The sequence below is a fragment of the Mobula hypostoma genome, chromosome 20 (genome assembly GCF_963921235.1).
Source record: "Mobula hypostoma chromosome 20, sMobHyp1.1, whole genome shotgun sequence".
Taxonomy (NCBI): Eukaryota; Metazoa; Chordata; class Chondrichthyes; order Myliobatiformes; family Myliobatidae; genus Mobula; species Mobula hypostoma.
The window spans coordinates 57,130,593-57,150,936 of NC_086116.1; the positions used below are offsets into that span (position 1 = coordinate 57,130,593).

The 20,344-nt window shown below is 40.3% G+C and overlaps 1 protein-coding gene across 4 annotated transcripts in view; it reads left to right on the plus strand.

Annotated features, from left to right (window-relative positions):
* LOC134359549 (proline-rich transmembrane protein 4-like) overlaps nt 1-16,805 on the plus strand; it is a 62,815-nt gene extending 46,010 nt beyond the window's left edge. For 2 of the 4 annotated variants that reach the window (XM_063072968.1, XM_063072969.1), the window contains exon 4: nt 8,469-12,829. In XM_063072968.1, coding sequence (XP_062929038.1) covers nt 8,469-10,420 — 1,952 coding nt within the window. In that variant the 3' untranslated portion in view covers nt 10,421-12,829. Of the gene's footprint in view, nt 1-8,468; nt 12,830-16,011 lie in introns of those variants that run through there. The other 2 variants (XM_063072970.1, XM_063072971.1) reach the window with 2 other exon arrangements.
* Nucleotides 16,806-20,344: the final 3,539 nt, after the last annotated feature.

Here is a 20,344-nt window from a genome sequence, read left to right on the forward strand (position 1 = left end):
ACTTACATCAATGAATAAAGTGGGGCTGAGAGGGAAAATAAATCAGCCGTGATCCAATGGCGGAACAGACTCAATGGGCTGAATGGCCTAGTTCTGCTCCCATGTCATTTTCCCTTTTCCTATCCTTGCCAATATATAAATGGTCTAATTTTGTTTGTTCATTATCCGTGTGTACACCCTTCTCTTTTACTCTCTGTATACGTCAGACACTTCCATTCATTGACATGGCTATCTAACCTAGTCAAATTCATTAAATTGTGAAAACCATTCCTTGACACTTGTTCTTTCTTGAGCAATAAAAGTTCTTTTTACAATGAATAACCTTGACCAAACAGATCTGAACCTCAGTTTGACTTTTTCTTTGAAGTGGAATGAAATATAGTTTGGAGCATTAAGAATCACGCATTGATATTGATATGATTAGTATGTGTAAAAGAAGGGTCTCGGCTCGAAACATCGACTGTTTATTCTTTTCCACAGAGGCAGCCTAACCGGCTGAGTCCCTCCAGCATTTTGTGTGTAAGTGTAAATATTTTTATTGCAGGGTTCCCAGTCAATGCAGCTTAGAATGATCACAATATGAAAACTGAACAGGTTACACTCAGCGTCAATCTCTTGACTGCTCTTTGTTTCTACTTTTTTAATGGTAAACCCAGGGATCATGGTGCAGAAGATCCTAACTGTCAAAGTCTTGGAGAGAAACTGAATTGATTCAGAGACGGCAATTTGATAATGACATTTGGAATAATGTTTGTATTTCTAGAAAATGAAGGGGATGAGCCAAATGAGGAAAATGAGTGAGGTTCTTGTCTGAATACAACTTTCAGTTGTTTTTCTCAGTCATTCAATCCCAGCTCTGATTTCAAAACCAGCAGCCGTGACTTCAGAATGCTATCTCGGCTGAAAATTCACTGCGGCTCTTTGGGAAAACAAATTTAAAAGGCAGAAATAGGAATATGTCACACTGCCCTTTTAGCTTGATAAAGACGAGGCTCAGCTTTCTTGTCACATGTACATTGAAACATACAGTGAAATGCATCGTTTGCATCTATAACGATCTCAGTACAAGATGTGCCGGGGGCAGCCTGCAAGTGTCAGTAAGGTTCCAGTGCCAACGTAAAATGTCCACAACTTACTAATCCTTATCCCTTTGGAATATGGGAGGATACCAGAGCACCAGGAGGAAGTCCCCATGGTCAGGGGAGAACGTTCAAACTCCTAACAGATAGTGGAGGGAATTGAACCCACTGAATCACTGGCGCTGTAAAGTGTTAAGCTAATTGCTGCACTACTGTGTTTTACTGTCTAACAAAAATAATGGCAGAACTTCTACCTTTTAATCCACATTCCTGCTCCATCCCCAAATTACTTGATTCTCTTGCTCTCTAAATATTCATCAATGTCAGAACTGAACGTACCAGTGATCTGAAGATGTTCTCAAAATCTCCTTGAAGAAGTGTAATTCATGGGAATCTCTGGTCTTCGTCAACATTCTTCTCTCAGCCACAAATAGTTTAAATGATCATATAGCTTGTAAAAATGTGACTCAAGAGCTAAAGGTTGAGGGTTTATCAGGTATTAGTACCGGATTGTTATCTTTATGGTACTGTAGAGGTTAGCACAATGCTTTACACAGCAGCGACCCAGGTGCAATTCCTGCTGATGTCTGTAAGGTGTTTGTACATTCTCCCCGTGACCATGTGGGTATCGTACGGGTGTTCCACAGTTCACAATGTATAGGTTGGTAGGTTAATGGCTCATTGTAAATTGTCCTGTAATTAGGCTAGGGTTAAGTCAGGGGTTGCTGGGCAACAAGGTTCAAACGGCCAGAAAGACCTACCGTGCATTGTATCTGAATAAAAAAATGTATAACTCATCCAAGTTTCTAAATGAGACATATCTAGCAAGGAAAGTGAGCTGTTAAACATATTTTGGTGAATATATTTTTATTAAACAGTGAGAAATTAAAAGTGGCACAAAGAGCGAATGAAGTGAACAGAAAAGTAACATATGGGCGCAGCGAACAATTAGAAAGACAAACCAAATGTTGTACTGTTGGAGCTAGAGTTCATGAATACAAGCCTAAGGAAGTCTCACTGTTAATCTGTAGAGCCTATTCTGTTTTAATATCCTAGTATATTGTGATTATCCTAAACTGCATTGTCAGTAACCCTGCAATAATTGTACCTCTATATATTACTCACATTGTGATCTTCATCAACCCACCCTAATGTTCATTTATGTTTGGTCAAGATTAATTATTGCTACAAGGAACACAATGCCAATGGTAGACTATACCTTGGTGAGATTACACCAGAGATACCTATTACTCATTCCTGCGTGAGGGATTTTTTCTGTTAGGGAAGAGTGAATCAGGCTCACATGTTCTTCATGGAATTCAGAAAAATGCAAGTTGATCTCATTGAAAGATAAAGGATTCTAAGAGGGGTTGACAGTGGAAGCTAACAAGATGTAATCTCAGTCTGGAAAGTTTAAGCATTGAGGATATTGTCTCAGGGTGTATTTTAATATTCAGAGAAATTTTTTCTTACTGAGAAGGGTGAGAATTTTAAAAAATTTCTACCATGTACGACCATGAATTCTCACGTTCTCACCGCTGATCTTGGCTATTTTCTTATTGATTGGCAGAGCAGGCTCAAAGGGTCAATTGATATTCCCCTGCTTCCACTATTTTCTTGTGAGAGCCTCATTAAATGTACAACCGGAATTAATGAGTTTATTTAAACCTCCATCACTGAAGAGTTATAAGCAAAATGAATCCAGTGCTACCTCAACCAGATATGCAGAGAACATCTGCCAAAAACAAAAACTACTGAGGTGTTGCAATTAAATTGACTGTATAATGATGGTCACTGAAGAAATAGAAATATCACATCAATGCAGTGGGTGGTTCTTCTTTGGGTTTGAGTGTTGAAGTTTTCTGTCCAATCATTGTTATTTCTGACTTGGATGTCTTGATAGATGGGTTGGAGGAAGTTTTATTTTCTTTCAAATTGACAATGGAACTTTTTTTTGCTGGTACATATCAGAGCACAGCTTCAAAATTCAAGTTCTTGTTTGAAAAGGAGCACTGTTACATTCTTGAAGAATGCCCAGATCTCAAGATTGGTTTGCATTTGATCATCTGAACTGGAGTATGTAATAAGAAAACTAAATATGATTGAGGATTTTGTTTATGGGAGGTTTATACATTGAGTGTACATGAGTAAACATGACAACGAACAACAAAACCACACAAGCTATCAGATTTCTGCACCATATATTACAAAAGCACATCTGCTAGGTCCATAAGACCGTAAGATATAAGAGCAAACTAGGCTATTCAGCCCATCGAGACTGCTCTGCCATTTCATCATAGCTGATCCTAGCTCCCATTCAATCCCATACATCTGCCCTCTCACCATATCCCTTGATGACCTGACCAATCAGGAATCTATCAACTTCCGCTTTGAATATACCCATGGACTTAGCCTCCGCTGCAGCCTGTGGCAGAGCATTCCACAGATTCACCACTCTCTACCTAAAAAAGTTCCTCCTTACTTCTGTTTTAAAAGGTCATCCCTCAAGTTTGAGCCTGTGCCCTCTAGTCTGGATATACCCACCATTCTCTCCACATCTACCTTATCTAGTCCTTTCAACTTTTGGTAAGTTTCAATGAGATCCCCACGCATTCTTCTAAATTCCAGTGAGTACAGGTCCAAAGCTGCCAGACACTCCTCGTGTGTTAACCCCTTCATTCTCAGAATCATCCTCGTGAACCTCCTCTGGATTCTCTCCAAAGATAATATATCTTTTCTGAGATAAGGGGCTCAAAACTGTTGACAATACTCCAGTGCGACCTGACTAGTGTCTTATAAAGGCTCAGCATTATCTCCTTGTTTTTATATTCTATTCCACTTGAAATAAATGTCAATATTGCATTTGCCTCTGTACCACTGACTCAATTTGTGAATTAACCTTCTGGGAGTCTGCATGAGGACTTCAAAGTCCCTCTGCACCTCCAAGGTTTGAATTTTCTCCCCATTTAGATAACAGTCTGCGCTGTTGTTCCTTTTACCAACGTGTATTATCATACATTTCCAAATGCTTTTTTGCCGATTCTTCCAATTTGTCTAAGTCCTGCTGCAATTGCATTACTTCGCCAGCACGATATACCCCTTCACCTATCTTCAAATCATCTGTGAACTTTGCCAAAAAGCCATCAATTCCACTATCTAAATCATTGACAAACAATGTGAAAAGTAGCAGTCCCAATACTGACTCCTGAGGAACACCACTAGTCACTGGCAGACAACCAGAAAAGCCCCCCTTTATTCCCACTCACTGCCTCCTGCCTGTCAGCTATTCTTCTATCCATGCCAATATATTTCCTGTATTACCACAGGATTTTTTTGTTAAGCAATTTCATGTGAAGCACCTTATCAAATGCCTTCTGAAAATCTAAGTAAGTGACATCACTGCCTCACCTTTGACTACCCTGCTTGTTACTTCCTTGAAGAATTCTAACAGATTTGTCAGGCAAGATTTCCCTTTACAAAAACCATGCTGACTTTGACTTATTTTATCATTAGTCTCCAAGCACCCTGAAACCTCATCCTTAATAACGAACTCCAAAACTTTCCCAACCACTGAGGTTAGGCTAACTAGTCTAAAATTTCCTCTCTTTTGTCTTCCTCCCTTCTTAAAAAGTGGAGTGACATTTACAGTTTTCCAGTTCTCCTGGACCATGCCAGAATCAGGTGACTCTTGAACGATCATGACCAATGTATCTCGGCAACCTCTTTCAGGGCTCTGGGATGTAGTCCATCTGGTCCAGGTGACTTATCCACCTTCAAAATGCTGGAGGAACTCAGCAAGCCAGGCAGCATCTATGGAAAAGAGTACAGTCCAATGTTTTGGGCTGAGACCCTTCAGCAGGAACTCAAAAGTCAGGGGGACTGATAGGCGATTCTGTGGATGTGAAAAGGAAACATGGATGGCAGTTTGCCTCCCAGGTGCCAGGGTTCGAGATATTTCTGGATGCATCCACAATATCCTGAAAAGGGAGGGTGAGCAGCCAGAAATCGTGGTACATATCATGACATAGGTAGAAAAAAGGAGGGGGTCCTGAAAAAAGAATATAGGGAGTTCGGAAGGAAGCTGAGAAACAGGACCTCAAGGGCAGTAATCTCGGGATTGCTGCCTGTGCCATACGGCAGTGAGGATAGGAACAAAAGCCTTCCTACTCTGTCTCCCTCTACTCCGTATGATTCCCATAATGTTTTTTTTTTTACCTTTGCAGTTTTCATAATGCTACCCACAAAGATTTGACATTGTCTGACCCTATGTCACCTCTTTCTGAAGATGTAATTTCATCTCTTACCCACAGAGCCACACCACTACCTATGCCTTTCTGCTTGTCCTTTCCATATAAAGTATATCCTTTAACATTACACTCCCAACTATGACCTTCTTTCAGCCACGACTCAGAGATACCCACAACGTCATACTGACCAATCTTTAATTGCGCCTTGAGTTCATCCACCTTATTCTGAATGCTATGTGCATTTAAATACAGCACCTTCACCCCTGCATTATTCACCCTTATGCATTTTGCCTCTGTGGTACAACTTAACTCTTTGCTCTGTCTACAGTTGTACTCATTCATTCGCTTGTCCTTCCTTACATTCATATTACCTATTACATCATCTACTTGTAAACCTGCTGGCTCATCCTCAGCTCTATCACACTGGTTCCCATCCCCTTGCCATATTAGTTTAAACCACTCCCAACAGTTCTAGCAAACCTGCCATCAAAGATATTAGACCTACTCAGATTTAAGTGCAACCCATCCCTTCTGTACAGGTTACACCTGTCCCAGAAGAGGTCCCAATGATCCAGAAATCTGAATCCCTGCCCTCTGCTCCAATTCTTCAGCCATGCATTTATCTGCCACCTTATTCTATTCCTATACTCACTGTTGTGTAGCACAGGCAGCAATCCTGAGATTACTACCCTTGGGGTCCTGCCTCTCAGCTTCCTTCCTGTATTGTTTTTTCAGGACCTCACCCATTTTTCTGCCTATGTCATTAATACCAATATGTACCATGACTGCTGCTTGCTCACTCTCCCTTTTCAGGACATTGTGGGCACGTTCAGAGACACTCGAACCCTGGCACCTGGGAGACAAACTACCTGTGTTTCCTTTTCATATCCACAGAATCACTTGATGTCCCCCTAACCATAGTGTCCCCTATAACTGCTGACTTCCTCTTCAGTTCCCTTCCCTTCTGAGCCACAGGGCCAGACTCAGTGCCAGAGACAGGGCCACTGTTGCTTCCCCTGGGTAGGGGGAAATGGAGTACATTGTTGAGGAGGACGGCTCTCCACTATCTGATGTTCTTCCTTCCTTCTCCTGAGAGTCATCCATTTATTTGTCTCCTGTAGCCTTGGGGTGACTACCTCCCTGTAGCTCCTGTCTATGAGTGCCTCATTTTCCCAAACAAGTCAAAGGTCATCGAGCTGCAGTTCCAGTTCCTTAACATGGTCTCTAAGGAGCTGCATCTCGATGCACCTGGTGCAGATGTGGCTCCTGGGGAGACATCTGACACCCAGAACAGAACAATGGTTCTGCAGACATACCCCCTATTATCTCAAGAGTAAATTCAGAAAAAAATTACTACAGGACAACACTACAAAGTCCTTCATTAACCTCCTGAATTAGAAGATTATAAGAGCAGCTCTTCTGCTCAACTCTCCCACCTTAAGATGTATTAGAATAAAGATAATGAACATTATTAGTCTCATGGTTAAGAATTTGTCTAGTAATTAGTATCTAGACTAATACTTGAAGACATGTGTTCTCATTCCACCATGACAGCCAAGGAAATTAAATTTAATTATACAGGAATCTGAAATAAAAATTGTAGTCTGAAAAGGGTGATTATAATATGACAGAAAAGTTGTACACGCCTACTTCATGGAAGGAGATATGCGGCCCTTACTTAGTGTGGCACTTATCTGACTCTTAACCTCCCTCTGAACTAGCAGTGGCAAGCCCTTGAGTTATATGGAGCAGTTAGTTCAAACTACTAAAGAGTACAACAGGATGAACCACCCATATTGATCTCAGAGCTAGTTTCAAAAAGGACACATCCTCTAACCATACTCTTAAAGTCCTCAATAGTTTCCTGGGAGATCACACTGAAGCTTAATACTAAGTTAAAAAAAGTCGAGATGCTGCAAAATCATAACAGCATCTGTGGAGGAAGAAACAGGGTTAAATTTGAGGTCAATAACCTTTCACTGGAACTGGAAAAGGTAAAGATAAGTGTGCTTAAAATTAAAGAGTAAGTTAGAAAAGGATAAAACAAAAAGGAAGATGTAATGGGCTTGAATGCAGAAAAAAATCAGAAGGCAAAAAAGAAATGGAGGTCCACGGCAAAAGAAAACGATGAGTAACAAAATCAATGTAGAGGGGGTGTACGTGGGAATGTCAATATTATTCTCCAAAACTATTAAATTCAATATTGAGTCCAGAAAGCATAATGTGTCTCGTCAAAATTAAACTTGATTGGAACACTGTACATGGTCAAGGACTGGAAGACCAGATTGGGAGTGGGATGAAGATGAGAGCAGGACAAAGAATTAAAGTGATTGGAAACTTTGGACCATGTTAGTGAATTGAATGAATTTTATTCCACAAAATTGTTGTCAACCTGCATTTATTTTTCCAATTTAAAGGCAGTGATATTGTGAACAATGAATGTAATATGCTTCTATGAAATAAATACAATTAAGACAGTATTTCATCTGGAAAAACTATTTGGGTCCTAGGTGATTGGAGGTTAAAGGATGTAGCCTCTTCTGTGTTTGCAATGAATAGTTCCAAGGAGAATGTTAGGTAGGGGATCGATGATGGTGCATAGTTAATTGTAACTTTATCAACACTGTTTACTACAAAATACAAGCTTGATTGGCATCCTATCCATCATCTTCTACAGTATATACATTCCCTCACCCAATGAGACAACTTTTCAAGGCTCCTTCAAGAACACCTTCTATGTAGAAGGACCAGGGTAACAGGTACATTGGAATATTACCATCTGCAACTTCTTACCAAGCCAAGCACCATCCTGACTTGAAAATATATCACTTTTTTATCCTTCCTGTTTGGTCTAATTTCTAGAATTCCCTATCCAATGCCCCAAAAGCAGTTAAGAATGGTCAAAGAGTACTGGTCTTGCTAGTATTGTTCACATCCAATAACTAAATTGTTATAGAAACTGGGTCGTTTATAAGAATTTTACACAATCAGAAAAAATGCTATTTCATTCATTCACTTTCTTGTAATGGATGCAAATGCCATAATTGAGATATTTTAAGTACATTTATTAGTGGATAGAATATTAAGGTGTTTGTGTTCTGGCCGTTCCATTTTATATTTCTATTTTCTCTCTTCTGTCTAGATTCTATTGTTGGAATTGAAAATTCTTCTGGCATAGAATCCTCTGCAGCACCCACTGAATCCAGCTATAGTTCAAAACAAAACTGCAGTTCATGTGAAGATCGGAGCTCCTTTTACCCTGATGTCAAAGGAACCAAAGGCACCTCTTTATATCCTCATTTCTTGGTTGTCCCTCCATTGTTTGTGACCCTGCATACAGATTGGAACACAGCACTGGCGGAATGGGGCTTGGCTTGGGACCTCCACGTTTATGGGGTAGGCTCAGCTTTTGGCTTTGCAGGAGTCATGTCTGCACTCGGTACCCTCTGTCTCCCCTTCAGATCTCCACCAGGCTTTGGTTATTTCATGGTTTTGAATGGACTGCTTTTCCTGACGAGCTCAACTAGAACTTTCACTTTCCTTTATGATGCCTACTGTTACCAGGACAAATTACCTGCAATTGTTGCCTTACTTCTCTACGACTTGGTTTTTCCTTGTCTTACTTCTGCCTTTGCAGTCATAATCTTGCTTCTTTCTGAGAGACCTGGAAGGCAGGTTGCGTCATCAAAATTCCAGCGATCATGCCTATTAGCTGCTCTTGTCTTTCTCCACTTCACGCTCAGTGTGAGCATAATTCTGGTCATCACTATGCTAAAGCAAGCTCCCTTCCTCCTCTTTGTATCACATGGGATTTTTGTGGTATTGGTGACCATTCTATCCATCCTGTTTTTTGCAGTATACTGTCACATCCATATGGTTGACACGCATGTTTATAATGTGAAGTCCTCAACGCATTCCATGGAAGCCTTTGACACCCAGTCCTTTGGAGACATTGAGCATTGGGGAAGGATGGCCAAGTTAGCCATGTGGACTGCAGTATTTGGCCTGTGCTGTGCTGCATTTCAGTTGTATGCTATTCTGTACGGACTAGGCTTGGCTGGAGATCATGTTTTCCAGCCTTGGCCCTGGTGGATTTTCCAATTTGGCACCAGTTTGTGTGAGGTGGGTATGTCTCTCACCATGTCCATTTTTGGTATCTACCCTTTATTTTGCAACCATAAACAAACAGATCATAACTGTTGTACTAAAATGTTTTGCCTTTCCCCAACACATGCTTCCATGAAAGCCCCTATACTTGCCAACACCTACCAGTGGTCTACCTCTCACCAGGCAAAGCCACTGAGCTGTGACGCAATTGTACGAAGTGAATCTGAATGCTTTCCACTCTACACATTGTCTGACAACCAACTGAGCAGTGGGGAGGAGATCAACCTGATCTATCACAGCAGTGAGGTAAAAAATCTGGACCTCCATTTGAAGTGTGGTGGATCCTCCAGGACCTCTTCTTTTATCAGCGTTCAGGTGGACAGTGATTCCACTGCTGACCTGAGACCCCCTTCTCCCATTAACTTAAGGCGCAGTATAGATGAAGCTCTTTTTAGTGAGGCCCTCATTCCTGAAGGTCTTTTCCACTGGTCAAGGCTACACAGCTCCAGCAATATGTCCCTCTGCGAGAACAGGTCTCTACCGAGCAGCAGCGAAGTCCTCAAGGAGAAGGCAGCAGATAGAGGACTGTATCGAACTTCATCTTGTGCTGGGATGGAGAGACCAGAGATTGGCAGGGGAATCACTAGCACCTTTAGGAAGCTCAATGTGATTCAAGCCTTGTCTATTGATAGGTGGGAGGATAGCTCTGCGAGCTCAGTCTGCAGAACATCCCAGGGAGGATCTTCACTAGCACTTTGCTCCAACCCAAACAGGCAGGACTTCCCAACCATCAGCTCTGAGCTCAAAGTTTACCGGAACTTCTCTCAAACAAGTCTTCCTCAGATTACAAACCAGTTCCAGGCTCTGCCTGCACCAGACAGCATGGACAACAATGATCTCCAAGAATCAGCAACACAAGCTGAATTCATGAAGATCTGCAGGCAAATTGACCAGCTGAGTATTAGCAGTGACACGATTGAATTGTGAGTCTGGCATTGGGACAGTTTCCAGTCCATGTTATTTCCACTCTGCCTCCTGTTTAATATTTGGAGATGCTTACGAGGATATTTACTTCCTGAAATGAAGACATGTAATGCCTCCAACCAAAAGATCAGAGATTGCTGGGCTCAGAATACAAACATGAAATTGGTCTTGAGTGGCAGTGAAGCTGGGAATCCGGAATGTGTTTCTTACCCTTTATTACTCTGAATTGAAAAGAATACCAGGTGTAAGGCATAATGCACGCTAAAGCTTATTTCACACTATCTCCCAAGACTAATACTGTTGCAATAGAACTTCTGCAATTATGAAATGTATATACAGTGAAAGGCTGTGCTCATGGTATGCTGAGAAACTAGGCTTGGTTAACTAGCACTATTGCCGGTTGTTCTCTTCCATGAGTTCTGTGTTCTAGAATTGAGGTGTGGGTATCAACCATTATAGAAGCTATTCGTCTGAGTAGCCCTATACCCTTAGCATGAATACCAAGAGAAATCACCGCTGGTGCTCAGTTAAACTGCTGTCAGGCAAACAAACTGACCTCAATTTAAGCTAGCGAACAAAAAGTAAGTCTAGGCTGTTCTTTACTGAGAGTGCAATAGTGCAATAGTGCATGGACAGGAGTGTGACAACTAGATGTGCCTCTGCTCTGATCAAATATTTTTCAATCCTCACTGAATGGGTTCCAATAGCATCACTGGGCAGGTTTGCATCCAGGAGCCTCTCAGACGGAATATCAGAACTGACCCACCATTCTTTACAGTAATAAACACTGGCACATTTAATCTTACTGCTGCAGATTCTTGACTGAAAGAGGATTAAATTTGCGTCTTCATGATGCTCTCTCCAGGGAAGCTTGGAGGTTGCTGAAAACAAGAAATGGTGGATACTCTGTCCAAGATTGCGCTGAGTGTTCAAGACACTGCTGCCTTTTGCTGCTTTAACAATGAGCCCTATGGAGCCGAAACAGAACCCTTCAGTGCAACCCATCTATGCTAACCATGATGGCTACTTACACAAATCCCATTTGTTGTCCATATGCCTCTACTCTGTTCCTGTCCAAGTGCCCACCCAAATACTTTTTAAAAGTTGTAATTATACCTGCCTCTCTAACTTCCTCTGGCAGCTCATTCTATATAAGCACCCCCCTCTCTCTGTGGAAAAACTGCTCCTCAGATCTCATACATTCATTATGCCTGTGGCAACATATATTATCCAATCAAGCAGACCATTGTCCAAATAGGTCAACAAGGGATTATACCTAGGATATTCCAATGAAGGGTCCAAGATCTGAAACGTTTACTGTTTTGCTTTCAACAGATGCTGGGTGTTTCCTGCATTTTCAATTTTTGACTTGAGATTTCCAAAATCTTGAGATTGTTTGATTTTCATTTCCTTGGGATACTTTTGCTGGTGTAAATTCAGAAGCTGTGAATGGGTTCTGACTGTATGTGGCCAGATTTCCAGCTACACTGTTGCCAAGAAAGGCCTGTCACCAGCAGCAAATATTCATCGAAAAATACCAAGACTGATAACGTGCATTTAGTCAATCTGAACAGCTGGTCATATACTGTCCTTGTCTCTAATTCTACCAGGTCTCATCATCACCCTCTCTTAGAGAGTATCAACACTTACTCTCATCCCCTTACATTCTTTCCTTTGTTCCCTTCTCCCTCTTCCTTCTAATGAAACATCAACTTGAACTTTGTTTCTTTGCCTTGTCAATGCTGCTTGACCTCCTGAATATCTCCAACATTTTCTGTATTTTTTAAATTTCAGATTTCCAAAACTCCAAGCCTTTTGGTTTTAGCCTACAAAATACCAACTGCATCCATTCAATTAATAACTCATTCAGTCAAAAATCTGATCCAACAAGGTGCCAGGCACGGTGCCAATTGGGCATTAAATTCTGCACTTTAATTCCTGAATGCACTGAACTTTGAATTTCTCAAAAGGTGCTATAGTCAATCATACTATAAGGCTTGTTGACACAACTGTGCATTTTCATATCTTAGAATTCACCTGTTTCCTCCATGATATGGCAAAAGGCAAAAAATAATTTGGGAAATAAATTGTTGGAACTGCCAATCTCTTAGTGTTGGAAGTCACAATTCTGACACCATAGATAACAAAACCCATACCTCAAAATGGCTGCAAAAATATTTATTACAGGTTATTGACTAGTTGTATGAATTTTCTTTTTTGTTGCTGAGAATGGAAGTTCCAGCACCTTGCTTCCTAAACATTTAGGGAGGTTTATTGATACATTGCCACTGATGGTAAATCTCTCTAACCCCATTTAGATATGTAAAATTTTCTCTTTGTCTTCATTAAACTAAGAGTGGAATGAGATCAATATCATCAATGACTAGGGCCCTGGAGATTAATTCCACTTTCCAAAAGAAGCTTCAAGTCAAACTCCCTCATGATCATAGCTCATGAGGCAGAATTACTCTTCTGGTCTCCTGCCATCTCACATTTAATTCCTAGTAGGTAAACTTGGGTTTACAAACAAATATTTATGTGATGATCATTTTTCATTTGAAAACAAGGTGTAATATATCACTTGATTAGGCACAGTCCACAATGTTTCATTTGGCCCAGTAGTGAAGTAGGCATTTTGAGCAACTTAATCTCATGGGCCAATTCAAAGACGTTTCCTGTGATCTTCAACCCATACTACAAGTTCTAAATTGTAACAGATAAAATTGAATCTGAATAAACTTCCCTGACCTTAGTCAATACACAAAATGGTTGCAAAAATAATTGTTATTACAGGATAATTCATTCACTAATCCTTGAAGGTGCAATGCTACTCATCGTTACTCAGAACCATATGAATTACAACACTTCACACATGGATGACTCTAGCTTTGAAGCTGGCAGATCATTCTGCATAGCCTAGAATGATATAAGAAGCAGGCAGACTCCTGTTCTTCTCCTGAACACTAGCTTCACAGTTCAGTTGCCATATTGATTATGGCGAAGAGGTGAAAATCAGCTGTCTGCCGAGCCTTAATAGATTTCTGGTTGGTCTAAGAAATCAGCGAGCTGCAGAACACAACTGAAGGGTCAGCTATGGGTTGGACTTTGAGCCAACAGCTTCCCCACTAACTTTGAAGAAAACTGCACACAAAGTCCTAGTGATTTCTGTGGTTTGGTTTTTCTTTCCTAACAATGGATCACTGGTGTCCAACAAAGATGATGTCATCAAGATGACTGAGAACCATTTTCATGAAAAATGCCCATAATTAGTGAACAGTAATGTTAAAAGCACAATTTTATTAAACATCCTGAAGAGCACAAAGTTAAGAATTTAAGGAAGAAGTTGAAATGTCATCAAAATGTTCAAATAATTATTTTAAAATCTATGTAATTTTGAAATATGTCTTGAGGGAATGTCAACTGATACATAAAATGTATACTTTTTTATAGTCAGAAAAGTTATTAAGCAAAAATAAAAGACTTGACATGCACATTAACAAGAGTTAGAATGCCACCTTCCAACAAAGTATGTCACTTTCAGAGGGACATACTTTTGCTTCACCAAGAATGATACTTAAACCTTGGGGGTCCTTTGTCACAATGGAGACAGTCACAAAGTAGCATGCATTGTGGAGGAGCAGACAACGCAGGTTCCAATGTACAATAACATTCATGTACTCCAGTACTTTTGTTGTTGTCAGGTTTTCTCCAAGAAAAACATAGAAAACATTTTTATTGAAAATTCTGAGCCAATGGAGCCCCTCTCTAGCTGAGAATCCCCTTCAATAATGGTACCACAAACTGAGTGAAGGTAGAATGCAATTGTTTCTGGCAGTTATGAGAATAGAAGACAAGAAGATTTCAATGCACTCATTCTGCACAGATCTCATCTCTCACTGTCTTCCCTGCATTATTAAGTCTCAATATTCTGGGAACTTTGGAATATCTTAAGATGACAAAAAGGTGGTACATGAAATATATATTGCATTTCTCATCTGGTTCCTCACCTTAGCCACCAGATCTCTCAATGTAACTATAATTCTCTGGCACATTGCAATGATCAAATCACTTTTTCACCTCCTTGGTAAATAATCTCCCCAAGGTCCTTGACTTACCTGTCTGTCCACGAAGTCACCATAATGTCCACATCATGCTTATGCAGTAAACCACACATCTTTACCATGCTTCTGTGATAGAGGCTTTGCCTGCGATCCAGGACCCATTTGACAGACTTGATTTCATACTGTCCGCTGACATTCCAATGCAATACTAAGCTGCATTGTAGAAGAAGCCAACTTCTGAATAAAATGCTTAACAAGTTTTCTTTTGTCTTCTATAGGTGGACATTAACAATAGTACTTGCGCAAAGAGTTCCTCTTGGGTCTTGGACAAAATCTAAACATTTATCACAACCCCACTAAATAATATTATCAGGCCATGTATCTCATGGCTATTGACCTACATTACCTTCTTTACAAAAGAGATTCTATATATTTTATTATTCCTTTCTGACTTCAGAAAATAACATAAAATACATTGTATTTCCAATAATTTACAGTAAAAGTAGTATAGTAATAATTGACCAAACATGGCAGTTATTTTGTATACAAGGCCTAAAAAATAGCAAAGTGCTAATGACTAAGTCATCCTTTTCAGTGAATTTAGAGGATAAACAAATAATGGTCAGTTCAGGATACAGAATTACCTTGCTCTTTACAACACTGTCATGCTATCTTTAACAAGAATTTTAAAGGTACTCCTGCACCTATTTTCTATGTTTCAACATCTACAGTATCAAGGTCATGTTGAAACATAGAAAATAGGTGCAGGAGTAGGCCATTCGGCCCTTCGAGCCTGCACCGCCATTCAGTATGATCATGGCTGATCATCCAACTCAGAACCCCGTACCAGCCTTCCCTCCATACCCCCTGATCCCCGTTGCCACAAGGGCCATATCTAACTCCCTCTTAAATATAGCCAATGAACTGGCCTCAACTGTTTCCTGTGGCAGAGAATTCCACAGATTCACCACTCTCTGTGTGAAGAAGTTTTTCCTAATCTCGGTCCTAAAAGGCTTCCCCTTTATCCTCAAACTGTGACCCCTCGTTCTGGATTTCCCCAACATCGGGAACAATCTTCCTGCATCTAGCCTGTCCAATCCCCTTTAGGATTTTGTACGTTTCAATCAGATCCCCCCTCAATCTTCTAAATTCCAACGAGTATAAGCCCAGTTCATCCAGTCTTTCATCATATGAAAGTCCTGCCATCCCAGGAATCAATCTGGCGAACCTTCCTTGTACTTCCTCTATGGCATGGATGTCTTTCCTCAGATTAGGGGACCAAAACTGCACAGAATACTCCAGGTGTGGTCTCACCAAGGCCTAGTACAACTGCAGTAGTACCTCCCTGCTCCTGTACTCGAATCCTCTTGCTATAAATGCCAGCATACCATTCGCCTTTTTCACCGCCTGCTGTAACCTGAGAACCTGAAATAAAGAGTCTTAGATGAAAATCACCGAATCCCACCAATCATCACTCATTTACAACATAATTTTATATTAATTTACCATTTTTATTCACTCCACTGTTGCAAGGACGTGGCTGGGGACGAACCCAAGTGCAGGACACAGATGCTGAGGCAGAGTCGTTAGGCATAGCACCACCACGAACAGGGAGCCGATATCCAGGAGACGATGCGAAGCTTAAAACTAACAGTTCTCAGGAATAGGAAACAAGGTTTACTTTCACAAGAGTCGACCAACGAACTGGCGGCTTCTTGCTGTGGTCACAGGGTTTTTATCCTGCCGTTTGATGGGAAGCAGGTGCGTGTAGTTAGTGATACCTGGGAATGACTGGAATCTAAATGAGGTGATCGAGGCCCAAATCTTGAGGTAAATGGCATGGTGGGGGATTGCCAGAAGGGACCATGACATCCACATTCTGAACACCATGCTTATTCCACCCCCCCGCCAAAGATTCTATCAATCACTTACTCACCAGAAACAATTTACAGTGGCCATTTAACACCTAATAAAGAGGAAATGCTGCAAATACTTACTAACTCTACCAGAATCTGCAGAGAGACAAAGATTGCACTGGGCAATAAACTTTTTCGCAAGTGTTGCTTCCTCAGAATTTTTTTGTTTGTGATAGACTGCTTGAAACTGAACACAAATATTATTTCTGACTACTTGTATCACGTAGGAATTTGGAGAAACAATAAATTAACTGTTATTGAATATAATGTGCTTAATTGCATAACGGTGCTGACACCTTGCAATATTCAACTAAGCTAAAATGTTTTGTTAATGATATTCATTTGTACTCTGTGTCTGAGGCTTCTCACTTAAGTATGCAACTATAATCAGCTAGCATTGATGGATTCCTGTTGCCCCGATACTGTTTCTGGTAACCACAATGTCCTGGTGAAACCTTTCACCATGCTTGTCACTGACAGCGACAAGATTTACAGGGAAGCCGTCTAAATGGGAATGCAGAAAATAAATCTTCAGTGACACGTTGCACTTCATAGTTTTGTCTGCTTGAAGCATGTTGTCAACCAGCTGCACATAGTTTGGTGCTCTATAGTTGCCAAGAAAATTTTCAACCACATCCTTCAATGCCTTCCATGCAATTTTCTCCAGTCTCAATAGAAGTTCTTTGAATTGCCTGTCATTGATTTGTGGACCAACAAAAATGCCTTCCTTAATATGTGCATTAGTTGTTCTGGGAAATATCTGTCTCAAATATCTAAATCCTTCAAGAAAATTTATAGCCTTTCTTAAACCTATCCTGCCACTCAGCATCCGCTTTGCCTAAACATGCCCAGCCATTCCTAGACAAGATAGAAAACTTATCAGCTTACATTGTGGGCAACATTTTAATTGACGTGAAGTATGAATTGAAATAACAAATATAGGCAATTTCAAAAAAACATTGTGCACGATAGGGAAATTTCATGCTGTTTTTTTTTATGATCAGCAGCCCAAAATCCCTAAGATACATCCAGAAGTATTCAGGAAGCAAAATCTTTGTTGTCCAGTCTAATTAATGTTCCAAATTGAGGATCCTTTTAAAGAGCAATCTGATGAAACATTATTGACATATACATGAACTCTCTTTCTTCCTGCACAGATGTTGCCTGACATGCAAAACAATTCCATATTTTGTATTTCACATTGCGCCAGTTTGCTTTAATATCTGGAGTGGAATTGAACATATCAATTTCTGATGCAGTGATGCCACCAACTGGGCCACGGCCGACATTGCAGCTGACTTAAAATCAACTTAATTAACTTAAAATCAGTTCAAAATGACTTGCAGTTCAAGAATCTAATTGAACTTCACACTCATAAAAATCCAGCTGAAAACTTAATAAGCCGTGTATCTATTTCTAAGCTCATTATTCATACAGAACAGCCACAGGCGCAAGACTGCCAGACACATCTGTTGAGCAGCAATAATCAAAGACTTCCACAAAATGAGTCTGAGTTCATGATAATGAGGCCAAAATATTTTATGAACAATCTTGATGGAGGTTAGAGCTACTTTCATCACAGGAATACCACCTAAATGGAGATAGGGAATTTTCAAACTAATGGAAGAAACATTTAGATGAGTAGCTCAGCTTATTGTAAAAGGAGCAAAAATGTAAAATGCTACTAACACTCAGCAGGTTAGCACCATGTGGAATGAGAATCAAATAATGTTTCAGGTCTGGAATACTTCAACAGAGTGGTTCTCTTTCCAAAGATGCTGCCTGAGCTGCTGAATGTTTCCTGTCATTTCTGTTTTTGATTTCAGATTTCCAACATCTGCAGTTTTTAATGTTCATTATTCTGATGGTGATTGTGAATTGTGAACATAAAGACCAGGTCAACCATTATCCAAGTGGTATCTCTCTTCCTTCCAATTGGCATAGAGTCATTGCACTCTGGATCAAATTGCCACAGCATGTATTAAGACTAATCTCTCCGTAGTTCTTTAAAGGGAGCTGGACAAATTCTCAAAGAGGTATCAACACAAAATCAATAAAAATGTAGATGCTGGAAATATGAAATAAAATCAAAAAATGTTGAAAATATTCATCTCATCACGCACCAGCTACGTTGCCTGATTTGCTGAGTATTTCAGCATTCTCTGTTTTTTATTCTATACATTTGAAAGATATTCATTAAAGATGGTAGATCATAGAGTAGTCAGAAACTGGAGCGGGGTTGGTGAAAGGTCTCCCTTTTTCAAAAACTGTCTCATAATCACTTACACACTAATGTGGCACTGCCACTCCTGCCTCTGTCTGTAAGGAGTTTGCACATGCTTCCTGTGACCGCATAGGTTTCCTCAGAGTGTTCCAGCTTTCTCCTACAGCCCAAAGGTGTACTTGTTGGTAGGTTAATTGGTCATTGTAAATTGTCCTGTGATTAGACTGGGGTTAACTTGGGAATTTCTGTCAGTGCCGCTCGGTGGGCAGGAAGGGCCTGGTCTGCGCAGTATCTCAATTAATTTTAAAAAAGCAATTGGTACACCAACTGGGATCTCAAGATTCATTCAAATTCTTGCAGTTTATTGAGGTTATCTGTTAGATTCTTCCCTTACTGTTGTCCGATACTGTGAAGATCCTCATCCACTGAGCTTCATGCAATCACGTGGTGATACACGTTGGGCCACACTGGTCACATGAAGACAGGAGCTCCTCATGGAAATGGCCAATTAGGTTGAATACTCGGATTTACCATAAAACTTGAGTATTTAACAGTGCTTTATATAAACCCACGACCAAGATGCAAGTGTCACCTGTGTTCGAGCCCCTTAGTAACATTCTACCCTCATCTAACTGGCAATTTGCTACAAAGACAATATATATTTTGCATAAATTTTATAATATCCCTCCCAAAGGAAACTTGACCTCATCAAACAGCAATTGCCCAACAGATTGACCATATGTTGCAAAGTAGCATTAGATGAATCACATCATTCAGTATGGACATCTCTAACATCATTATTAAAAAATGCCATGCCATGACTCCAATGGCACCACGGTGGTGTAGCGGTTAGTGCACCATTATCAAGGCGTTGGAATTTCGAGTTCAATCCCTGCAACCTACGTAAGGAATCTCTATACATTCTCCCTGTGGAACACGTGGGGTTTTCTCCAAGTCCTCTGGTTTCCACCCACAGTCCAAAGACATACCAGGTAGGTTAACTGGTCAGTGTAAATTGTCCTATGTTGGGGTTAAATTGGGGTTGCTGGATGGTGTGGCTCGAAGGGTCAGAAGTGCTGTATCTCTAAATAAATAAAATTACAGTAGACAGTTTATATTTCTCCAATATCTTAAAATTTATTGATGTCTGTCCCAGATACTGAGTCTCCACAACCATCATGGATCAACAATCCTGAAGATTTATTACTACTGGGTAAAGAAATTCCTTCCCCTCCTCTTATTCTGACCTGTCAGCCAGGTCAAGCCTCTAAGAACCACTTTTATATTTCAATAAGATCACCTCCCAATTGTCTAAATGCTAAGTAGTACAACCTCTCCATTTATTAACCCTGTGAACCTTCACAATCATCCCTTTATCACAATACATCCTTCCATCATTAGGGAAACTGACCTGTGTAATTGGTTCTTCATAACGCAGGGGATCTATCTATATACAGTAATCACAGTAAAATGTCGCCACTTATGGATTCAGATTCTTACAATAAATGCTAACTTACTGTTTGCCTTCCTAAATGCTTACTGTACCCGCATGCTAACTTTCAATGATTCATTTTTAAGGACACTCAAGTTCCTGTGAATAGCAATATGTTTATATCTTACACCGTTTAAAAATAAAGTTCCATCTTTTCCACCTGTGTGGCTGATGCCTCATTTTTCCAGGATGTGTTCTACGTGCCTTGCTGTTGCCCATTCCCTTAGCTGGTTT